This window comes from Corylus avellana, chromosome 7 (genome assembly GCF_965113065.1).
Source record: "Corylus avellana chromosome 7, dhCorAvel1.hap1.2, whole genome shotgun sequence".
NCBI classification, from domain to species: domain Eukaryota; kingdom Viridiplantae; phylum Streptophyta; class Magnoliopsida; order Fagales; family Betulaceae; genus Corylus; species Corylus avellana.
The window spans coordinates 21,892,882-21,912,264 of NC_142496.1; the positions used below are offsets into that span (position 1 = coordinate 21,892,882).

Sequence of the window (19,383 nt, forward strand, 5' to 3'; positions counted from 1 at the left end):
GTCGAGATTCATCATAACTTATCGGGACCCCACCACATTGAGACCTGGTCAAGACTCGTCAGGATATAGTCAAGACATTATCATAATTTAAAGTTTGTATATATATATATATATATATATATATAGACACACACGCATCAAATGCCAGAAGAAAAAAAATTCGAAAAGCATTTTAATTCGAAATAAAGAGAGCCTTAAGGTAACATCCCGCACCAAAAGTTCCATCCTGCAATTATATTCCATAAAATTCCTATTCGCTCTGTCAGGTAATGGGCCAATGGCGGTGATAATTCCCAAGGAAAAAGATTAGTTTTATATACATTCCTCACCAAATTTATGAACATGGTTGTGTTCCTAGAATTTGATTCCTAGAAAAACGATTTCGTACTGTGTCCTTTCCACCAATGGCATTAGAACATGGAATAATAATGTGGTTGAAAATAGGTTTTATATGAATTATTGATCATCAAAATAAATGAATTAACCACCTTTCAATGTTATTATAGTAATTTATTAATTTAAAAACAGACAAACTATTTTTCTTTTTCTTTTTTGCAAGTATGTCCATCATTTTCTTCCTCACTTTAAAAACAGACTCATTTTCTTTCTTGCAAGTATGCCATTATGTCCCTCTTATGCAAGTATTATTATCGTATCACTTGACATAACATGTTTTAACTTGCTTATGTTTTTTTTTTTAAGTGACTGATATAAAAGTTCACTTAAAACACGTGATAAATGAATGTACATAAAGAAAATGTTACAAATACTGACAAAAAAACCCTATTTCCTCACATAAAGATACTTATTAAATAATTCTTCTTCTTCTTTTGAATGATTTTAAATAATTATTTAAGATATAAAAGAAGAAGAAATCAAGAGACTAAACAATAACCTAGCTAGCTGCCCTTTAGAATTCTTAAGCACCTTGAAAGGTGCATTTGAGCAATACCTACCACACTAATCCGTCATTTGACTGGTTCCTTTCCCTATCAAATGCTATTTTAAGTTTCTTCCTGACAATGCCCCGTAATCATTTCCCTTCTTTTAAATAAATTGATACACAATTGTCGTGTATATATATATATATATATGAAATAATGTGAAATTAAAAACTAGTCTTTAATTTAATTTTTGTTATAAATAATTGTCTTTTCACTATCAATTCATTATCACTTAATGGCATTGCTTGATGAACTATTCCCTTACATATATGTTTGACTACTTGTTCCCTATCATTGTTTAGTGGCGTTTGGGAACTTGTGCTGTTCCCATCCAAGGCACCATTATTGGCAACAAAAATCAAAATAAAAGATGCCCTCGTATCACTTGGAAAAGACTTGGCATTTTATTTCCAAGATACCTAAGATTTCTACTACATCAAAGAAGCACCACAACAAAGGCCAAATCCTCTAATCCCAAATACCAACCTCCATGAACCCATCCTCACTAGCAGAGCCCCTGAACATGCCAGTTGTGTTGAACCCACAAGCCACTTCCCCTTTATTCGACACAGCTATCAGCCCAGCTTTCCCTTCATCGAGCCGCTCCTTTATCACAAAGTCCACCGCCTCCTGAAGGCCCAGGCCCTTGTACTCCATCACTGCCGCCACCTCACGCGCCAGGGTGCCCCGTATGATGGCCTCCCCTTCTCCGGTGCACGAGACCCCACAGATATTACACGCGTAGGTCCCAGCGCCTATCATGGGCGAGTCTCCAATGCGACCGCTCATTTTGTTCATCAGCCCCCCGGTCGACGTGGCTGCCGCGCACCGGCCCTGGCTGTCCACCACCACGCACCCAACCGTCTCTGGCGCGTACACGCTGATTGGAAGCCCGTTCATCATGATTGGACTCTCCGCAACGGCGCCGCATGTCTCCAATCCGACGGCTGGAACCCTGTAATCAAACTGATGATCCGGAAATTGGGAAAGTTAGTCGGGTTGTCCCACCCGCGTAGTTTATAGTTTACATCGTTGATTTGTATGATTTGTTAAGAGATCACATTCAACGTACCACGATGGCGTTCGCTTCCTTTGCCAATTTCAGCATTCCCACGTTTTCTTCCGTGATGAAATATTCATTGTCGACAACCTCCACACCCTACAAAAGTCAACAACCATGAACAAAAAGATGATTAAGCAAAATCAGGCAAGAAGATCCACAAGATTCAAGATTCTGATACCAGCTAAATAGTTCCCAAAAAAAAAAAACACAATTTTTTTTATTATTACGGAGACACGTGGAAATAACAACAAATAATAATAATTAGACGTGAGGTGCCTAATTGAATGAAAAGGGGCGGCTAAGATCTTCCTACACGTGCCATGAAAATGAAAGCTGAAGCATTTTTCTATGAAAGTTCCGAGATGGTAAAATGGTAAATTAGACCTGTTGCCTGGCGAACTCTTCGGCACCAGAAAAGGCAAGGTAGGAGTGAGGAGATTTGTCCATCACGAGTCTGGCGAGAGAGACCGGGTTCTTGACGGTGGTCAAGCCCGAAACGGCGCCGCATCTTCTCCCATGCCCATCCATGATGCTCGCTTCCATCTCCGCGGTTCCTTTCGCCGTGAGGGCAGATCCACGGCCAGAATTGAACAGAGGATCGGTTTCCAGTTCTCTGACCTGTATTGCACACACACCCAATCACACACAATGCGACGGTTGCTTTATCAGTAACAAACTCCAACATGCAGCGCCATTTGGCATTCAACCATGACCAAAAAGAGTTTTTTGAAAAAATCGGGTAAACAACTAAAAACAAGGGAAGAGGCGGGTAAATCGCATTTTTCCCTTAAGAGGGTTGTTTGTTTTCCTAGAGAATGCAAGAAACAACAACATTAATTAAGTAGCAGCCGTTTCCTTCTCTATTTTTAATTCCCTTTATGCCGCAGCGGCGTTATAGGAAGACCAATGCCATGGCATTATAAAGTAGCAGCCGTTTCCTTTCAAACGCTTTTGGTGGCTGCGCGGAAGGCGAAAAACAAGCAAATATGAAAAAAGCGGAAATCATAAAAAGATACACATACAACGAGTTCGACGACATCAATGGCAGAAAGGTTGGAACGAAGAGCGGAGATCCCGAGATTCAGGCAGCGAGTAAGGAGTTGTTTGGCCTCCTCTTGACGCTGTTGAGGGAGATTTGGGTCCACTCCAGCGCCTCCATGCACAGCAATAGCCCACCCTCCCATTTTTTTTTTCTCTCTCTTCGTCTCACGCTCCTCCTTTTTTTAGCCTTGTGGTGTGTGTGTTCACTCTGACTTCGACATTGCAGTGGTTTGGTGCCTTAAATAGGCAGTCGCGGACTCCAAGTAGCTATTAATTGGATTTTAATTGTGAATTGGATTCCCCCTATATCTGTGTTTTTGTGCCTTTTCTCTTCCCACTTGTTTCGGGTTGTTCCTTTCCGTTTTTAAATTACCTCTGATTTTACCTTTTTCAAGGAATCTGCCAAATCTATCGGTTATTTTAATTAGACCCCGGTCTGAAAAGTTCATTATCACCCAGACCACACAAGCCGGTTCGATCGTGTGCTTTTTTACTTCTTTTTTAATTTATTTATTTATTTATTTTTTTTATTTTCTATATATATATATATATTCATTTTGTAAAAATGAAAGTTCTTATCTCTATAAAAAAATAAACCTTTTATTATATTAATGATACATTTTTTATTATTATTTCAATGATAATCTTGTCATTTGAAATCAAATAAAATAAATATTTTGGGACGGAATTTCTTAAAAGTTCTTGAAACAAGTATACTATTTTTTTAGGACACAGAATAATACAGAATCCGAGCTAGTTGGAGTATCTTGTTCAACCGGATCCAGTCTGTTCTGGCCCAAATTTCGGTGGAGCTCAGAAAATGGCAGAACCGTGGTTTAGAGAGATAACTTACTTTATTTGGAAAGCTCAAATATTTAGATTTTCTTTAAAATTATGATTTCGCAATAATAATTTACGTCTTTAAAAAATATTGTAAAAGGTAAGATGTTTGATATTGTAATTTAAAATAGGAAAAAAATCTACGAATTATATAAGCAAGCTAGAGGTGCTTATTTGAAAATGTACGAATTTAAACCAAAATCACGATTTCGCATAACAAATATTTGATAAAAAAAAAAAAAAAAAAAAAAAATTTAACATGGGTGAGTTTGAGATTGCGATTTCTCAAGAATAATCAACGTTTTTAAAAGATATCGCAAAATATAAGCCGTTTGCCATTACGATTTAAAAAGCACTTAATTTAAAATAGGAAAAAAATTTGCAATTTTAATAAGCAGGCTATGGGTGCTTATTTGAAAAAGTGCGAATTTAAATCAAAATCATGAATTCCCATAACAAATATTTAATAAAAAAGTATTTTTTAACATGTTTTACCAAACGCCTTTGCGATTTCAAAAATGCTATTTTTAAAATCACACTTATTAAAACTGTAATCCCAAACGGACCCTTACACTTTTACCAAACGCCTTTGCAATTTTTTTTTTAAAAAAACGTAAGTTTTAAAATCGCAATTTCAAACCAACCTTAATTAGGCATATATTTTTTTTAAGAATTGAAATCTACAATAATTATCTATTAAAATTGGACAAAGAAATTGGGAAGGATCCTTATCCTTCTTTTCATGGTGAGTAAACGTAGGGCTGTAGTTATCTGATGAAGGATGTAGCCAATGTATATTAAACGGGAGTACTTGTTCTTCTATTTCACGTTGGTCCTACTTCCTTCCTTTAATTAATAAATTCTTTCTTGATAAGTTTCAAAATAGATTTGTAACTCTATGTGTGTATGACAGACTAGATATGTATTTCGGCAGAAATTTTTTTTTAAAAAAAAAAGAAAAAGAAAAAGAAAAGTCAAATAATAGAGTTTGAGTGGTCTACTTAATTTGCCAAGAAAGGTCTAGGATGATTGGAGGGCAAGTTTGCAAAAATTCTTTGATTTGTCGAAATATCATTGAATGGAGAAATCATATATCCTTTGATTGCATGTGGCTTTCAAATGGAAAAATATAAGCAAATAGAGGAAATAAAATAAAACATAATAAAGGATTTTATATGATTTGGTCTATAACCCATGCCTACGTAATAAAGTTCAAATTTCTAATTTTGCTTTTTTTTCTTTAGAGGAAAGTGGAGAGAAGAATACAAAAATGTATGAGATACTAAATCAAATCAAATTTAAATCTAATTTAATTTAATTATATCAATAAATGCTATAATAAAAAAATAATTTTTTTAAAAAAAAGAAACAAACTTATTAGTTAGTTTTTTTTTTATATATATTCGCATAAAAAAAAAAAAAAAATTAACTAATAACCTCTGCTTTATTAGACATAATTCCAACTGATGCAGATCGAAGTGCCTTGTGGGGACACAAACTTATTGGTTTTAGGAGAGCGGAAAAGCCAAATAATGCAAAAGGAGCAGAAAAGCCCTGGATGCATGTGTGGTCCAGGTGGGCTGTTGGTACGTATCTCCTTGCACCTGGGTCGCAAGTAGGAAGGCGGCGGGAAAAAAATCAATAAAAAAGTAAAAGAAAATGGGCAGTCGCTGCATTCTGGGAACGCAAGTGAATTATGATTTGCGGATGACAAAGAGGTGATAAGATCGGTGATTGGCTGGAGATTTGCTTAACAACGATGACTAAGCTTTTTGGATGTATATAAAAAAGCTTTATTAATTAAATTGAAACGTGTATTTTACAAAGAAAGAGCGTAGATGTAAGTAAGCGCACTCCCAAAATGAGGAGGAGTCATGGTGCGTCAGAGACACGATTGGGTAGTGTACATTGTATCACTTCCACTGCCATTTGTCTTATGTTCCTAGAGACAGATGGGACCTCATTAGGCTCAACTCGTGTTTTGTGCCTAAGCTAACACTGAGCTGGGGATTCGGATTTTTTTTTTTTTTTTCCTTATTTTTGTCTTGTTTAAATTTATTAATATAATATAATGGTGAAAAGAATTTTGAATCTTATGTGCAAAAAAAAAAAAAAAACTTTTTGGTAATGTGAAGAAAATAATTTAACTTTTTCAGAAAAATGAAAAGAGTAGAGAGAAAGGACTTTGCCAAACACAACTTAAGAATTTTGATACAATCTAATAGCTATTTTATAGTTGGGTTGTGCTTAAAAGAAAAAAAAAAACAAAAGGTAAATAATAGCTAGTCCACTAGAAATAGAATAGTACTAAAACATAATTTTTAGAAATATCATTCTTTTTTTTTTTTAGAGCAAAAAATAAAATAAAACATTTGTGATTGTTGCCTTCGAGTAATTCAAAAAGTCGCTTGTCACTCAAAAAAAATTTTGAGATGACTTTTAAAATTATAAAAAAGCTAAGAAAATAGCCATTGGACGGAATGCATTCTACTGTTTTCTCATTGAAAATATATAAGTGAAGATATACAAGTATAATCAAACATAAAGACTGAAAGGATAATCTTGATGTGATGATTATCTAAGAAAGTAATTATAATTAGGAGTCCTAATATAGAAGAGAGAAGGAGTCCGAGAGACGAGAATTAAACTAGGATAATCACAAGTGTTGTCATTGAATGCAATTAGTCTTGTTTAGAGAGAACTGCTTGAGTTTAATGACAACATTACAAATATGAGTTTTTGTATAAGTAGAAGACTCATAGCTGTTGGTGACAACTTGTCACGACTCTACTTGTTTCCACTGACTCTGCAGATCTACTTGTGTTTTTGTTGTATTGTACTTCCTTGACAAAAATTACAATTTGATTAAAATTCAATAATGACCAATCACAAATTTAATAGTAATTTTAAGAGCCACATCATTTTTTGAATAAATGACTCATAGCATTATTTGTTGCCTTCATTGGCCACCATCCATCACTCTGCCATCGACCATTTCCCAGTTTAGCCCATAACTAGCCACTATTTGACTTAGACAAAAATTTGCATGTGAGAAACACATGTTTTGAAGCAAGTCACATTATTTGATTATTATTCCAATAGATTCTTCATAAAATTAAAGCAAATTAGTCTGTAAAAATATATAATATGAAAGAAAGAGAGTGAAAGCAAAATGAGAAAAAAGACTTGTGATTTATGAATATATCGTTAGGACTACATTTTGTTCTCAAGGAGTAGCTCAATCAGCTGTGGACTACGCTTAATGAAGCGGAGAACATTAGTTTATTATAATGTGTAATATTTATAGAGAGATAAAGAAATGGTGAACAAAAAAACCTAAACTAAATAAGAATAAGGAGGTGACTCAATGATAGAAAGTCCTAAAAAGAAATTAAACTGAATAAAGGCCTAATATAGAGAATATTATAAAATATTCTAATAATTTCATTTGTCCATCCATATTTATTAGAAAACTTTGATTTTAACTGTGTAATAGGCATTTAATTGATTTTGAATTAAGTCATGGCTTATTCTTATTCCTATCATGGTCCATGTCATAAGATTTTTTAAGGTAATTAAAGTAACTCAGTCATTTTATTTCTAAATTTAATGTGTATTATAGAATGTTAATTTTGTTGGTGCAATGGGAAAAGTGAGAAAAAGTTGGATGGAAACCATGTAATATGAGAAAAGTGCTTCAAATCTAAGTGTTACCACCATAACTCATTAAATATCCATTAATTGTTCTCAATTATCACAAACAACATGGAGTTATACGTAATACATATGATATCAGCATCAAGAATTTAATAGGGCAACTTGGTGAAGCCTTTACAGGTGATGGCCTCGAATGCTTTATTATGGATTCGGCTTAAGTGCGGTAGTGCAAAACTAGCTACCGCACCATGCAATAGCCCAAAACGACCCCAAACGGGTAATAAAAAAACTTCTTTTTTTTTTAAGTAATAATATAATATTTATTAGGGTAAAGTCTACTTAACCTCCTCAAACTACCACCCCAATGACAATGTACTCCCCAAATTATCAATTACAATAATTTACCTCCCAAACTACCAAAACAATGACAATATACCCCCTAATGCTAGCAAAATGACTAAATTACCCATATAGAATTTTCAATAAGACAAAAATACCCTTAAAATTTTGAATAAAAATTTAAATTTAGTATTTTTATTTTTATTTTAGTAAGGGTAATTTCTTTATTTTTTAAAATTGGGGGTACATTGTCATTGTTTTGGTAGTTTATGGGGTAAATTGTCGCAATTGATAGTTTGAGGGGGTTAAATGAACTTTACCCTATTTATTAAATATTAAAAAAAATCAATAATTAAAAAAATATATTAAAAAACTAAAATAAAAATAAAAGGGGTGACTCCAGCCACCCCTTAGCCAAAAATGGGGTGGCTGGACCACCCTAGTTTGGCCAAGGGAGTGGCTGAAGCCACCCCCATGGCCGGTCTGGGGGTGGACAAACCACCCCATAGCCAAGGGGGTAGCCCGGCCACCCCCAAAAGGCCAAAAGAAAAATAAATAAATGGTTTGGATTTTGGCCTTTGGGGGTGGTCCTGCCACCCCCAAAAGGCCAAAAGCAATATATATGGGTTTTGGGGGTGATCAGACCACCCCCAAGGGCCTGGGGGTGGTTTCGTCCACCCCCATTTATTTTTTTTTCTTTTGACCTTTTGGGGGTGGCTGGACCACCCCCTTCAGACTGGCCAAGGGGATTGCTCCAGCCATCCCCAAAATGACTCCAACGGTAGTGTTGCACTACCGCACCTAAGCCGAATCTCTTTATTATAGATATGTTTTGGACTTTGGTCCAAAAAGTAGTTGGAGTAATTACGTGAATGGCCCAATAATCATATTAAACCGTAGAGTTTGGGTTTAGAGATTCAATTTTCTTTTCACTTGCGCATCAACAAGCCCTCACCCACAAAGCAAAAAAATACGTGGAATTCCATATTCATAGTGGAGTCATCGAAAAAGGTCACAAGGGGTTTTTTTTTTTTTTTTTTTTTTTTGAAATCACAAGGGTTTTTGTTATAATAGAAAAAGAAATGTTATATACGTCAAGAATGTGACAATAAAAATAACCTTTAAAACCATAGCCTAAAATATTTTGAAAAGTACTTTAAAATGTCACATTAATAAAAAGAGTACGCACTTACCATATTTCTCCTGTTGTTAGGCAGACGGCATTAAAGCAATCCGGCCTGCGCATGGTCCATGCATGCGAGGCCAGACAAATTAGCAGCCAACGTCGATTGGACAACGTGGCTGAATCTTCAAGATACTCTCCTCAATTCCCTTTTTGTCCCTCCATTTCGACGAGAGGCCCGGGGGGAAAGTGGAAACATCGCGTTGTGAGGTCCCCAAAATCGCATCACGTGTTCTGTCTCTCTCAGGATCTTTCAAGATTCCCCAACTTTTTCTTGCATTTTCCAAAGATCCAGCCTGAAAGTGGTCTCTGTGGACTCCACTCCACATTAATAAATAAAATATAAAATATTAAGAATCCTCCCTCGATTTTTCTTCTCTTTTGCACCTTCTCAAAACCAGGTGGACAAAAAATAATAAAATATTTTAAACAATTACTTTTTGGATGAACAGGCATTGAAGTGAATAGGCATTTAAACAATTTTTTTTTTTTTGACATAAATTAATAAACTGTTTTGCTCTCATTTTCTCTGAGTTTTCTTTTGTTGTTCCTCGTCATTCTTGTCTTGTTAGAGTATGATGAAGATTGTATTATCTTTTATAAAGATTATATTAGATTAGTCTAATTTTAAAGATTTGATGAGATTGAATCACTCTAAATTAAGAGATTTGATTAAAATTATATTTCATGCGCAAGCTTAATTTTAAACTTCTCAAGGAGTAATGATATAAGGAAGACTATAATCCTCATAAAGTTATTTCAAATGTGATGTGGTATTTAAAATCACTATTAAATTTGATATGATCATTATTGAATTTTGATCTGTTGATAATTTTAAATGACATATCACATTTGGGATGACTCTAAAAAGACTCTAGTCTTCTTTATATCATTACTCATTCTCAAGTGAATAAGATGATCATCATGTAGCATTAGGGATTTATAACCACGTAAAATTATTGTCTTTATTTTATTTTATTTCCTCTATTAACTTTATTTTTATCTTTGATTATCTTTTCTATCATGGTATATGAACTAAATGTTTCGACTTCTAACCTTGTCTCAGTCACTTATCCATAATTTCAATTAATTATTTCACATGTTAGGCATCACATATTAAAATAGAGTTCAAGTCCATACGTGAAAAAGAAGTGTTAGAATATAATTAAATGACTAAATTTATCTTTTCTTATCAACTTAAACTTTTATGATAAATATTGATTTATCAAGTATGGTTAGATTATATTGAATAAATAAGTAAAATTGTAGACTTTTGGGTTAGTGATTATATAAAGGGGAGTGCGGAGTGTTCTCAAGCTGTTTTCCTTATTTTATGTAAATATTATTTAAAAAAATAAAAAATAAAAAATCTCACCTTCATTTCTTTCACCCAATTTTTAAAAAATAATATCTGCGACAAAAATAGGGATGTGTGCCTCAAATTTTAGCTGTGACAGATTGATAGTGATAGGGTTGTGAGTGGTGTACTGGCATTCGTCTTTTTGTTAATAATAATAATACTAATATCATTCTCAAGGAGTAATGATATAAGGAAGACTATAATCCTCTTAAAGTTATTCCAAATGTGATGTGGTATTTAAAATCACTATTAAATTTGATATGATCATTATTGAATTTTGATATGTTGATGATTTTAAATGACATATCACATTTGAGATGATTCTAAAAAGACTCTAGTCTTCTTTATATCATTACTCATTCTCAAGTGAATAAGATGATCATCATGTAGCATTAGGGATTTATAACCACGTAAAATTATTGTCTTTATTTTATTTTATTTCCTCTATTAACTTTATTTTTATCTTTGATTATCTTTTCTATTATGGTATCTGAACTAAATGTTTCGACTTCTAACCTTGTCTCAGTCACTTATCCATAATTTCAATTAATTATTTCACATGTTAGGCATCACCTATTAAAATAGAGTTCAAGTCCATACGTGAAAAAGAAGTGTTAGAATATAATTAAATGACTAAATTTATCTTTTCTTATCAACTTAAACTTTTATGATAAATATTGATTTATCAAGTATGGTTAGATTATATTGAATAAATAAGTAAAATTGTAGACTTTTGGGTTAGTGATTATATAAAGGGGAGTGCCGAGTGTTCTCAAGGTGTTTTCCTTATTTTATGTAAATATTATTTAAAAAAATAAAAAATAAAAAATCTCACCTTCATTTCTTTCACCCAATTTTTAAAAAATAATATATGCGACAAAAATAGGGATGCGTGCCTCAAATTTTAGCTGTGATAGTGATAGGGTTGTGAGTGGTGTACTGGCATTCGTCTTTTTGTTAATAATAATAATACTAATAACAACAACAAACATAATAATAAATAAAAATATAAACAAACATTATGACATTATATCCGGTTCAAGATAAGATATCGCACTATGTTGATTGTCGAGCTTTGGTTGGCAATCGGTCAACTTGGTTGGTTTGGTCGGGCCTGCCTCTTCTTTTTTATATTTTACATTTTTTTTTTTAGACCCAATTGTACCCAATTTAACATAAGCCCGGAAATATTATTCTCTTCAGCAACTTCAACTCATTCAACAATTAAAGGCCCAGTTTGAAAAAGAAAAGAAAAGAAATAGTATGCGAAAAGAACGAGTAATGCTATAAGTCTTTTTAGAGTTCTCTTATAGTTATTCTAAATGTGATATGACTTTTAAAATCACCATCGAATTTGAGATGTGATTTATTGATTTTTGATCTATTGGTGATTTTAAAAGCCACGTCACATTTGAGATGATTTTAAGATGACTTTAAAAAGACTTATAGCATTACTCGAAAATAACATAAAAATAAAAACATGCTTCTATTAGGATTAGGTTAATAAGTTGTACTTGTATTTTATTGGACTGATGTGATAGTACTTATCAACTATTAGATTCATTATTGTCTTAAAAAAAAATTCTAAGATTGATAGCATTGCCACATCAGCTGAATATGGTATTACTCTTTAACCACACAAAAAAATAATAATAATAACAATAAATAAAATACAAATACAAATACATCATGCATATTACAATTAGCTGAATCAAGGATTTCAAGGTACCCTCACTAGTCACTCCCGTCATGACTCTCATGATCAGTCACCGCCATCGATTATCAATCATTCAAGTTTACAAGGTTAGAAGTTACAACATTCAAATTTACAAACTAATATTATCTTTAAGAAATTAAAAACATAAAATATAAATTCATCACCATAAGGATACATGAATTAAAGTACCAATAAATACCAAAAATAGATAAATGTATGCCTCCAAGTCTGCTTACAAGTTGAGCACGGTGCTACACGAAGAACCCATTCCGCTCGTCACAAATCGGCCGGCCCTCTCACCACCATGGTTAAACCACCATGCAAATTAAATTACTAAATTAGCCTTTTGATTCTAGATATTCTTCTTTTACATGCCACTTGTCACCGGAGTATCTAGAATCAAAGGCTTTTTTTTTTTTTTTTTTTTTAAGTTGTTATGTGTATGAATTGTTACTTGTTTGGACCACATTGCCCTATAATAGCACTCATTTGGATAAGTTTTGAGGCATAAAAAGAAAATGGGATTGAATTGTATAGGTAGACATTGGTGAATGGACTTGACTAGTCAAGGGTACCATTCCTATTCATTTTGGATCTCCCTTCATTAATAGGCCAACATTTTGGTTGGATATTTTGATTGAGCTTTAGGTTATTGGGCCATTTTAAGGTTGATGGATTTATAGGATGGAATGGCCTTTTGTTGGACCAAACCTATTGGGCTGAAGCCCTTGTATTACAAAAAAGAAAAAGAAAAAAAAAAAGAAAAAAAAGGGAGATGACATGAAAAAGACTATGGTAGTTTCGACCTCATAAGTTTGATTTGTGACCAAATGAGTAAAAATCACATAGAGCACCTTTCAGCCAACGTGGGAATCAGACCTTTTGAGGAATTAAATTAAATCTTGTTGATGAGCATGTTTTAATTTAGTGAGCGGTGTAATATTTGTAAATCTGTAGGCCCCCTTTCGACCCAAGAATGTTATATATATATATATATATATATAGAGAGAGAGAGAGAGAGAGAGAGACACATCATTTAAGGGTCATGAGGAGGAGAGAAAATCTCTTGCAGAAAGGGGAAGCACAGCCGGCCACACAACCCGACTCCGGCCGGCGGGGTTAAACAAAGCAAAATTTATTCGGCCAAAGAGTAAGTGAAAAAGGTTAAGGTAAAAGTGGAAGTAAAGGTGAAATGAAGTTTATCTCAGATTGTTTTATTAAAGGTATGGCTCAGCAGGGCAGAATTAGAATTTTTAATTTAAGAAGGCAAAATTTAAAATATATATATATTTGGAGGATAAAAATTAATTTGTAAAGATTTATTTTATAAAAAATACATATATATTTTTTTAAAAAAAATCTTTTTTTTGGGACCACCCAACCCCAAGACATAAGTATTCCGCCCCTGGGCTAAGCTGACTTGGGTATAAATAGTAGTACATATATAACAGTATTGTTTCCAGTAGGGCTGTAACTTCTTAATAATGATGTGGAATGTTAGACCAATATAAGTAGTAATTTCATAACTTCTTAATAATTACGTGTGTATAAGTTGTGAGATTTTCTTTTAATTCTTAAGTATGATATTATATATAAGCCTGAAATTGACAAGAAGGCATGACCAACACACACACACTCCAGAGAATTAATTACTTGTATCGAGTAAATATAAAATAAAACAGAATTAACATCAATAATGAGAGTCTGTTAGCTGCCACATTAGTCAAATGCCGTAGAGTTTAGGGCATTTGAATTAACCTAAGAAGATATATACAATAATATTGTTTGGATCCCATGGCTGATAGCGTTTGTCGCTTGAGTTGGGGTTGGGGTTGGGGCCACTGGTCCATCCTGTATTACAAATTGTTTCTGCAGATAAATTGTTCCTTCCATTGTCCATACATCAGAGTTTGCATATATGAACTAAATGCACAACTTGTCTTTAGCTGCATGGCTGTATAGCATGTTTAGCATATATAAGCTGAGACAGCGACACACAATATATATCTTGAATATAGTAGAACCCCACCCCATTGGATTCTCATCCTTTGCTGCATCACCATTCTACTTGAAAATGCAATAACAACAAAGTACTTGAGGTGCATCTTCATGTACATGCCAATGTTGTTGTTCAATACTCCCAAACAAGCAGAAGCAGTTTCTTATGCTGTCAATGTTTGTTACATGTAGCCATTGTTAGGTAGTGGGTCTGTTATGAAGTATTATCAATTAAGTTATTTAGTTCATTAATGTTTTATAGGTGTTTTATTATTTTAATATTGTTGTGTGTGTAAGACTCTTATATTATGTTTATCTCTTTTATCTTGTTATTTGTGTAGGATTAAATTTTTCTATTTGGGTAGGATTAGATTTATCTATTTTAAATGGAAGTCCTACCTCATGTGAAACTCTATTTTCTATTGTCTTTAAATACTGCATTATTTATGAATAAGAAAATCAATCAAGTAAATTATTCAAACCCTGTGTTTATAAGAGTGGAGAGCACCTCCAATTGCTCATAGGAGATTTAAGATTATTCGAAAATCATATAGGAGGTTCAAGATTCCTCGAAAATCCTACCATATCAATCTTTCTACTTTACTTAGCTCTCATCACGTTACGTGCTTACGTAACAAAGTGGTATCAAAGCCAACTTTCCGTAACCCACCACTTCAAGTTATGGAGGATTGTCTATATCAATGTGTTGGTCTAGTGCATGAATGTGGAAAAAATCCAAAGAAAAATGGAAGTGCATTAACTCCAAAGAAAAGTGAAAGAATTCCAAAGAAAAATGGACGAGTCGTTTGGCAGATTGTCTATATCAATGTGTTGGTCTAGTGCATGAACGTGAAAAAATTCCAAAGAAAAATGGAAGTGCATGAACTCCAAAGAAAAGTGGAAGAATTCCAAAGAAAAATGGACGAGTCATTTGGCAAATTTGAGAGCACTTTAGCGGAAATAAAAAATGAACGCCTACGTGAGCAGCAACAAACGATGTTGCGGGTGCAAAAGCCACATGCCCCACACCGCCACTACCACCACGACAACGCCAAAACTCAATCGTCATATTAAAAAATCCGACCACGCCACCATCATCACATCGAAGTTCCACCACCAAAAATTCATCTTGCACAATTCAGTCCACCAGCAAACACAATTTCACCATACCAAACCAGTCTTTAGTGGGACAAACTCCATCAGGTTCTCATTTCACAACAGAGACAAGAAATTTGGTGATCAATGCAACCGGGCTCTGATACCACTTTGTTACGTGCTTATGTAACGTGATGAGAACTAAATAGAAAGATTGATATGGTAGGATTTGCGAGGAATCCTAAACCTCTTATAGGATTTTCGTGGAATCCTAAACCTCCTATGAGCAATTTGAGGTGCTCTCAAACTCCAACAAACACAAGGTTTGAATAAATTCTTGACTGGTTTCTTATTCATAAATAATGAAGTATTTAAAGACAATAGAAAATAGAGTCCCACATGAGATAGGACTTCCATTTAAAATAGATAAATCTAATCTTACCCAAATAGAAAAATAGAATACTACCCAAATAACAAATAACAAGATAAAAGAGATAAATATAACATAAGAGTCCTACGCACACAACAATATTAAAATAATAAGACAACTATAAAACATTAATGAACTAAATAACCTAATTGATAATACTTCATAATAGACCCACTACCTAACAATGACTACAAGTAACAATGTTGGACCCATTTGTGACCTGTCTATCTCACACATTAATTAACGTCTCATACTTTGAACCCATGTAAGGTGTGAAATTCTTAGTTCTACCTAGCTTAGGGACTAGTTGAGGTGATAAAGACATTCTGAAATAAAAAAACTGTTAACCGCTTATGGAGGTGTGGTTAGTGGTTTTAGGATTTGAAAAAACTACTAACTGCTACCCGCCTATATATAAACATGAAACGGAGTCGCTTTGGATTTTTTTTTTCTTTTCTTTTAAAAAGTAGTTAACGGTTATTAACCGCTAGTTTGCCTAGGCGGTTAGTAAATTTTATTAACCACTTAGGTGGTTGCGTTAGTGGTTTTAGTCAATATCCGCTAACTATTGTAAGAGATATTGGCTATAGCCACACATACCGGGGGGCTTTAAGAGTTTTCAATCCCAACATTTAGGCCTGAATGGAATAAGATTTAAAGAGTTGGTTGCTAGTACTCTTAATGGGTGAACTTGACAAGGAATTAAATATTGTTGAGGTTGATCTCTACCATCATACTAAATCATCCATTAATGGTCATGGTTGCTTAGCATTTTATGACATTTGTAACCAAAGCTTTGCTTGATTACAACTTAATTGGCATTTCTTGGCCTTTGATGGGTAAAAACTGTTGATAATGGCTTAAATTGTCAACAAGTGTGTAGATAATTGTTGAAAAATATTAATATTTAAGTTTGTGAGCTCAAGTCATATTTATCTATAACAGGATAAGATTAGTTTTAAAAGGAGTCCAAGAACAACTTGGAATTGAATTTTTGGAGAAAACGTGTGTGGATAAACATGTGGGCCGCAATGCTTATCTTCATCATGGAAAAAATTTTGTATTCATGATGGTTTCGTTTTCCCAGCAGCAATTGGATTAGAATTGTTTCTCATCTTTTCTTTTTTTTTTCATGATTAAGCCTCTATAAAATGACATGTAGTCCTTGGTTAAGTGGGGGATCCGAAAAATCCAAATTGGTGAGAGCACTTTGTGGCATTTACAAAGTGTAGAGAGTCTTTCTTTACTGGGTATTTGAGAGGGACAGCTGAGTGGGGTATACAAGGGGTTAAGGGCTTGGGTTTGAGATATTAAACTTGAGCGGTTCAGGCTTGTACCATTGTACTCAATATTTCTCAATAGTAAAGAAGGGGACCGGATTACGTTCCGTGAACATAGGCATATTGCCGAACCATGTAAACTCTTTGTGTACGTGTGTGACTGGTGTGTGTTCTCGTGTGTTTTTTTTCCAAACTTGTCTTTCGCATAAAGGGCTGGTGAAAAATTGGTAACCAATTAATTATCAATTTTCCACAAAAACTACAATGAAGAATTTAAGATAAAATACACTATTAAGTATATATGATCATTTTTGTTTTAATGTCGAGGAAGGTCACAGTTTCAAACATCTGAGAATAGAACCAAGTCCTGTAGTGTATATGTTGGAGTATCTCCAACATGGTATGCATGGGGCATGAAGGCCTTGGCCAATTGATTGGACAATATTCTCTTTAAGAGTTTGTTCAATGTTTTGGTGCAAAATAAAAGAAAAATATTTGTATTCCATAAATTAATTTCCTTCACTTCTCCAACAAGTAGAGGGCCTAGACGTTAAAGATATTAGGTGAAGCCTCATGTCAATTCTCCTATCAAGCCAGATGCTTCATGCCACATGTTAGTTAGTGATTGGTCGTGAGTGGATCTAGTAATTTATGTCAAACAGCTATCAACATTGACCATTTTGGACAAATTTCTTGCCCATAGATCAATTTGGTACTTTTGATACCCTAGGAATGAGTCATGATTAGCAGCACGCGTCGTGCGTGGCACGCCCACGCACGACAGTGCAAAAATTTTTTTTTTTTTTTTTTTTTTTTTTTTTTTTTTAAATTTTTTTTGCACGCGGCGTGCCATGCACGCCGCGTGCTGTCCATCTTTACCCCCCTAGGAATTAGTTTGGGAGTTGTGATCCACAACGATTATAAACTCGAATTATTAGTAATTTGATCAAATAATGTGAGAAACACTATATAGGATTCATTTATCTAAGTAAGTGGTCAGATAACTCAAAATTTATTTAGATAGATGAGTTTCAAACTCGATCTTTCACATTATTGTTAGGTGAATAAGCAAATCTCATAATCTAAATACTTACTTTATCTCCTCCTCCTCTTCTTCTTTTTTACTAAGTAAGACAATTTTGAAATGATTGGCCAACTTGAACATGGCCATGGGTAAGCCTGGTCTTGGCCGCAACACCAAATGTACCTTCGCGTTGTTTATTGATCAACACTTTGAAGACTTTAAAGACTGTAGAGTTCATAAAAGAAGAGATGATCACTAAAACCAATTACTCTCTCTCTCTCTCTCTCTCACACACACACACAAACACACACGATTAATAATCCATACCTTATCATTGTCTTTTTCCCTTTTTCTTTTTGGGTTGAAATACACTACAGTCTAAATTCCTAACTACTAAAAGCAAAGAGTAAAGAGCAAAGGACCAACAAAGACACGTCAAACAAAATCAAAAGATATTGTCGCCCGATTTCAACATTCCCCACCTTTAACCTTTTTTCCTTTTTGTGGGTTGCGTTTTTGCTGGATCTAATTATACCCAAATTAAATTCTTTTTAATCTTCTCCTACGCCTCCTTTAACTGACTAATGCGGCTTAGTGATCTTCAACTTTCTTTTCTTTTTCTTTTTTGTAAGTAAAAGGAGAAGAAATATAGGCAAGGACAAGTGTAACATTCACCTTTAATCCACGGCTCATGATATGGTCAATATGGGTGGAAATTAACTAAGTTTATATTAATATATACAACTCCAACTTTCAAGGTAGTTTGAATATAACATAGATCATCCAATAGTGTAATTGAGTTTATCAGAGATAGATTTCTTACAAGTTTTTTTTTTTTTTTTTTTTTTAGCAGTGGAGAATAAAGCTAACTCATGATTCCCTTTAATCTAAAGTGGTAGAAAGCACATGCAGCCCTTCTTCTGCGTCTCTTTTATATCTATTATCAACAACATTTGTGAAGCAAAGTCGTCGTTTTTTTTATTAATGTTTTATTTCCCAACCCATCTACTTGGGCCAAAAAAAAAAAAAAAAAAACTGTTGAAAATAAGCAAGAAGGCAACTACTCCTTGACGTTCACCATCTATATATGCACACTAGCTAGTTGGCATCTTGCTTGGAAGAAAAGATCATCATACATAATTATGTCATTGAATGCACCATGAATGTCTTTTTCTACCATGTGTAGCTCTGATTGGCTCAGGAAAAAACAGATGAAAGAATTTGTAGCGCTTATTGACTTTGCCCTATTGGGTGCGCTACCGCTTTCCCACCTGCCTAACAAGTCACTGTTTTATTACTTCAAATAGGGTTTGTAATTTTTTTACGCGACTGGTAAATTCGACACAAACTAATTATAAAAAATTATTGAGTTAGAGTTGAGATGTATGACTCGTTTAATTAAATGAATCGAA

At 33.8% G+C, this 19,383-nt stretch overlaps 1 protein-coding gene across 1 annotated transcript; it reads right to left on the reverse strand.

The window, feature by feature from the left end:
* Nucleotides 1–1,192: 1,192 nt before the first annotated feature.
* ASPGB1 (N-terminal nucleophile aminohydrolases (Ntn hydrolases) superfamily protein) lies at nt 1,193–3,244 on the reverse strand. The gene is made up of 4 exons (XM_059598402.2): nt 3,030–3,244; nt 2,392–2,625; nt 2,017–2,103; nt 1,193–1,910 (listed from the first exon to the last, which is right to left on the reverse strand). The coding sequence occupies exons 1-4, from the start codon at nt 3,189–3,191 to the stop codon at nt 1,413–1,415; spliced, it is 981 nt and encodes a 326-aa protein (XP_059454385.1). The 5' UTR covers nt 3,192–3,244; the 3' UTR covers nt 1,193–1,412.
* Nucleotides 3,245–19,383: the final 16,139 nt, after the last annotated feature.

Bases quoted from the DNA above. Each gene is read 5' to 3' on its own strand.
- ASPGB1 (XM_059598402.2), bottom strand. From the start codon at position 3,191: ATGGGAGGGTGGGCTATTGCTGTGCATGGAGGCGCTGGAGTGGACCCA. The intron at 2,626-3,029 runs GTATGTGTATCT...TGTGCAATACAG, and splicing joins TTGATGTCGTCGAACTCGTT to GTCAGAGAACTGGAAACCGA. The intron at 2,104-2,391 runs GTCTAATTTACC...TGACTTTTGTAG, and splicing joins AAGAGTTCGCCAGGCAACAG to GGTGTGGAGGTTGTCGACAA.